General features: G+C 32.7%; 1 protein-coding gene across 1 annotated transcript; it reads left to right on the top strand.

Annotated features, from left to right (window-relative positions):
* The first annotated feature begins 577 nt into the window (after positions 1-577).
* LOC139868670 (ethylene-responsive transcription factor ERN1-like) lies at positions 578-1,471 on the top strand. Its single transcript, XM_071857003.1, has one exon. The coding sequence runs from the start codon at positions 578-580 to the stop codon at positions 1,469-1,471; it is 894 nt and encodes a 297-aa protein (XP_071713104.1).
* Positions 1,472-5,672: the final 4,201 nt, after the last annotated feature.

Genomic DNA, 5,672 nt, shown 5'->3' with positions numbered 1-5,672 from the left:
ACCCGTTTTCAAGACAGACTTCTATGTTTACCGGTTTTCTATTTTTAAATAGTATAGTTCAAAATATGTATGTTTGAGAGGGACACCCCAACCATGTTTTTCCTTAGACCCATCTCAAAAGAGTCGGATGTCGAAAAATTACCTCAGGTCCCCGCACCACACATGTGAGACTGCCACAAGAGTCGTAAATTCTTGTCACGAGGGAACGAATCTGCACCTATTTTAAGTTCAAGTTTCCACGTGACGGGTGCAGCTTCAAAGATACCGGGTATCACTAAGCTATTAATACATTGGTTATTTTTAAGTAGTTGTATAGATCTAACAGTGCAACAAACTAGCTTAATCAAAACTGTTTCTCCTCATATTATGGAGAGCCAAGGAGGAGCATCCTTAAACAAATTTATTACACATTAAACAAAGAGAGATGACCAATTCAACTCATTATATTTTATTTTTGGCAAGCTCTTCTTCTGCATCTATATATATAAACACATCATGATTGAGGTTACTCAAATCACCAACTACCTCAAGAATATTAGATTTCTCAATACTAAAAAAGGCACAATTATATAGAGAGATGGCTAAAAAGAGAAAGCAAGTTACTTTTCATGAACACAGTTCCGAAATAAGCTTCACTCTGAATGGGATGGTGAGTGAAGCAGTGCTAAATTTCGGTGGCCCCCGCCGAACTCGGAAGAAATATTTAGGTGTCAGGCAGCGTCCATCTGGCAGATGGGTTGCTGAAATAAAAGACACCATACAAAAAGTTAGAGTATGGTTAGGCACTTTTGACACTGCTGAGGAAGCCGCTAGAGCCTATGATGAGGCCGCTCGCTTACTACGAGGAGCCAACACTCACACGAATTTCCGGCCTTCTTCTCAACCGTTTTCGGTTCCCTCTAAAATTACTACCCTCGTTCTTCGAAGGCTTGAGGCCAGGAATAATTCTGTAGCTTTAGTTACTTCATCACAGACTACTCTTAAGCGTGCTGTGAATCATCATGATGATGTGGCGCAGCCCGAACAATTCAAAGAGAAAATGCTGAATTTCTCCGATACACGCTATACCCAATTTCTCAATGATCTGCATTGCTACCAACCAGTTAGCAACATGAGTGATCCTTACTCATGTAACCTGATGTTTGAGTCGAATATGCCCATTCAAATGACTCATTATGATGTTAGTACGGTAGCTTCGTCTTCAAGTGGAGATACAATTGGTGGAAGTGAAATTGAAGAAGATGAAGAAGGGTTTGATTTCAAGTTTACTGATGAATACGAATCCGTTTGCAACTTTTCCCCATTTGAAATGGGTCAAGGAATTGTGTTTGACCCGTTTCAAGATGGGAAAGAAGAGCCATTGACAATAAGTGAATCAATGAGAAGAATGCAATATGAACGAAAGTTCTCCGCTTCTCTTTACGCTTACCATGGTATACCCGAGTGCTTAAATCGAAAATTTGGACTATGAGGGTTCGAAATGCGAAGTAGCCGATAAGGATGTAGTAGTAGTAGAAGAATATGAGGCACAGATATTGGTTGAGTGATGTTATTGATGGAGAATTATAACTTTATATTGTTTCCCACATTTGTTATTTGTTAATGATTCTAACTGTTAAAATAAAGACACAGTGAAGAATGCAGATGCATTGTAAGATTCATTAGGAATAAGATATTAATTAGTATGTGGTTTGTCAAGGGTTGAATCATCAGTCGAGTTTTTACTTTTTATCCTTGAATTCTTTAAAATTTTCCCTTGGTGTTCACAGCTGTGAAAGACCAAGTCCCAGACCTTAGCCAAAGTCCTATGGGTACTTCAAAATTACTCAAAATAACATGCTGAAAGTGAGTTTATGAATTAGCATAATCACTTTTCTTACTTGCTCTTGATCACTATGTGATTCCTAAAAACTTTTTGACCACTTTAAGACATATTTTGTTTAAGTTACATATTTGAACCATTTTGACACATATTAGTTGGAGTTTAGAGGTGTTAGAAAATGTTTTTCTTATTAATTAATAAAATGTTCGTAAGCGTAAAATAGTTGATATAATGCGAAAGTGTTTAATATACTTAAATCAATCTCGAATCATGCATGGTTCGGAGGAGCAACGAACATGTTGATTGTCGCAAAGATAGCGTTGGGAAAATTATTGTTTAGAATTTTGTGAGTCAAAAGTATTTTTGCCAAGTCTAAGTATTTTTGAGTTTGAAAGTTAAGAGTCTGGATATCGTAGACTCTGGTGTGCAGTGAAGAACATAGACTCTGATAGGAACTACAAAGCATAGTATCTGACAAGACCAAAGTCAGAATTGAAGATTTAAAGAATACACGTGAAGACTTAAGAAGATCATAATAAATAGATTCCATTTAAGCGAAAATCTTGGAATTTTGTTGATGTCGTTCAAATCGAAGATTGATCAATCATATTTTCACAGGATCAAAGTGAACATATACTTGAGTGCAATAAGGGGTTTAAGGACAAACAAGATTTGAACCTCCAACGTCAGTCGTGGATAACCTGTACCTGAATCGTAAAGATTCCGGCAGGGTGGCCGAACGTAAGTCCACCATTGACCCAACATACTAGGTCAAGTGGCCAAAAGACATGAAGGGTTTTTAGTTCATTGAACATACCTGAAAGTCTTGATGAATGAGATTATCGTAAGAATGCTTATTATGTCGATGTGTATGCTTTGTTATGTGTGCAACGTGGTGTCTTTTAGGGTATTAGGGCCCTTTATTTATAGGATAGCAATTAGGTTTGCATAGGATCTTATCCCCTAATAAACGTGATTCTTTCCATAACCAACTTACGTTAACTAAGAAAACCGAATAACACTTTGATTTTATTGTTAACTTGGTTAACAAGATAAACATACGACCAGGTCAAAAGGCTGCATCCAATGGTATAGGCGCATATTATGCACAATTATACCCTTTATGCATTAAGAGCGCACGACACATTGAGATCTAGTGCGCCAAGTTTGGACATGCATGCATAAGCCACATGGACATGCGGTTATGCATATGATTAAGTCCCCTAGTTCGATAATATATACAGTGACAACAAGTGTATGGCGTCGAACTATTAAAAATATAAAAGAAACCACTTAAATGCCTCATAATAAATTCAAAATATGATAAATGTTATTTTGGGCATTAAGTGCTAAGTATTCGCACAGTCGCAAACAGGTCAAGCTGAGTTAGTTTGGTTAACAACTCAAACAGGTCAAACGTGTCAAATGTGTCAAATACGTCAAATGGGCCAGGTCAGTCGAGACCCATTTCTTTCCTTAAATTTTTTGAAGAGCTATGAGTCTTACACTGAGAATAAATGAGCTATGTAATTGAAAATAACCTATTATAACATATTTTAAAAGAAGAAACTTGATATCAAATGTTTCAAAGCATAACATGTTCTAAAAGAAGTCTATCATAACATGTTTCAAAAGCAAAAAGATATAAACTAACATAAAGGATAAAAGATAAAAGATCGATGCTTCGATATCAACGAACTGGGATCAACGCTTCCAGCAATAATTCCTAATAATTTGATATTCTGTTTTTCATGATTTCTATATGTGCCCCTAAATTTTAATTATTAAAAAGTGACAAGATAAATGGCAGATTTAAAAGAATTATATGTAATAATTAATTTTAGATGTAATAATGTTTTTATCATATGCCTTTACACATTAGACTAACCTTTTGATAAAATAAGTAACTTTTTAAAAAATAAAAATAACAGATAACATTACTTATTTAATTATTATCTTTATAGTTTGATACTCGTACTATACAGCTTAAGAAGTTTCTTACTTTATCATTATATTATAGTTGACTGATTAACTTATCTATCTATCTATCTATCTACCTATACATTGTATAAAACAAGGTTTTAAACATCAACTTTTTTTAGCATCTATTTTAAAAATTACTTACATGTCAATTTATTAGATAAATCAAATTTCAATTGCTTAAATTTGGAAAGTATATATTGTTATACAAATACGATTAAATTAATACTTTTATCCTAAACATTCATATTTACGGTTTTATATATATTTAGATTAGATATAGTAAGATTATTGAAAATTAATATAACTAATAAGACATGTTAATTAAAGATACGCATCATGATATTTTTAAAAGTATTTTATAATAAGATATAAATAATAAGACATATAATATTTTTCTTAATTATAAATTTATTTAATGTTTTATTTATAATTTATAATAAGATATAAATAATAAGACATGTTAGTTATATTTGGAAGGCTTTGAATATATTTAAATTAATAAAAATAAATTATTCATAATATATTATATCACACATGTCCTAACTAATATTTTTCGTTTGAGCATATCACTTTTCTTTCAAATTTAAAAACTCTATGTTTCCTTGTCATGACAAAAATTAGACATAATTATTAATAGCATCAAATAAAATAATACTAGCTTAAGACCCGCAAGATTTGCGGGTTACGGCAATAAAAATTACTAAATAAAATACATTATTTATCAGCACATCAATTAAAACGACAAAAATTTTATATAACAAACAAATCAAAGCAAGGCCTTAGTTGAACAAATTGTAGATTTAAATTAATTATTATCGAAGAACCACTCGTTTGAAATAATCATTTAGTGTCAACATTGAAGCATCAAATTGTCTCTTTGTAAGTATATATCGCATATCCATTAAGCTCTTTTCACAGAGTTTATCATTCTACATAAGAAACACAACAAAATATTGTATTTGCTCTACAAGTATTTTCATTGTTGATGTTCTTCCAACCAATCGGAATAGATTTTTGATAACAATAAATAATTTGTAAGCTATAATTGTAACGGAGAAAAATATACGATAATATGAATAAATTTTTAACTATATACGCAGTAAAATAAAAGAAGTAAATAATCTTAGATAAAGGGGACGGTACCTACATAAAAGCTTAAATTAGAAAAGATAAATTTTAAAAACAATGGGTACACTTAAAAGTGAGGAATTAGTGCACTTTTTAAACACTCGCAAGAAATTCCTAAAAATAACTAAATTGGTGGTATCAACACCAAACCTACAATCTCACTAATATGCATTCGATGATCCATATTAATTTGTATAATCAACACTTATATTCAACATAATTGCATAATGACTAATGGAAGTGAAGCTGCCTTCTCTATCATGAAAATTATTGATATTCTTCTTTCGAGCAATCTTTAGAAGTGTATACCAATTCAAAAATGAATCTCAATACACAGTTTTGTGCAATCCCAACATGAAATTACTTCGAGTTTGGATTTGAATAGTCAAAATAACATTGTTTGTCTATATGCAAGTCCCTATGACAAATTAAAGTCAAACTAATCCAATTAAAACTTTTATATGTTTTTTTTTAGAACGGCAATATCGGCATCGAATCCTCTCATTTGCCACCCACGCACTCGTTAGGAAGAAACTCCTCGCATCCATTGCGCAAAGCGTACCCAGAATGCTTTAGGTTAACTGCTTGGACCGCACAAAGTGAAGGATACCAGAGGCACAACCTTTGGAGAAAACCCCCCCCCCAAAACAGGATTTGAACCTACACCTATTTTTCCAAGGATACAGGCCCACAAACAACTGAAACTTTTTACCACTCAACCAATAGTTCGGTGGTTAGA

The sequence above is a fragment of the Rutidosis leptorrhynchoides genome, chromosome 9 (genome assembly GCF_046630445.1).
Source record: "Rutidosis leptorrhynchoides isolate AG116_Rl617_1_P2 chromosome 9, CSIRO_AGI_Rlap_v1, whole genome shotgun sequence".
Taxonomy (NCBI): domain Eukaryota; kingdom Viridiplantae; phylum Streptophyta; class Magnoliopsida; order Asterales; family Asteraceae; genus Rutidosis; species Rutidosis leptorrhynchoides.
Note: the sequence above shows the minus strand (reverse complement) of the source record. Positions and strands in the feature narration are given on the sequence as shown.

What these genes read in the sequence shown, in the direction of transcription:
- LOC139868670 (XM_071857003.1), top strand. Translation starts at nt 578, where the DNA reads ATGGCTAAAAAGAGAAAGCAAGTTACTTTTCATGAACACAGTTCCGAA.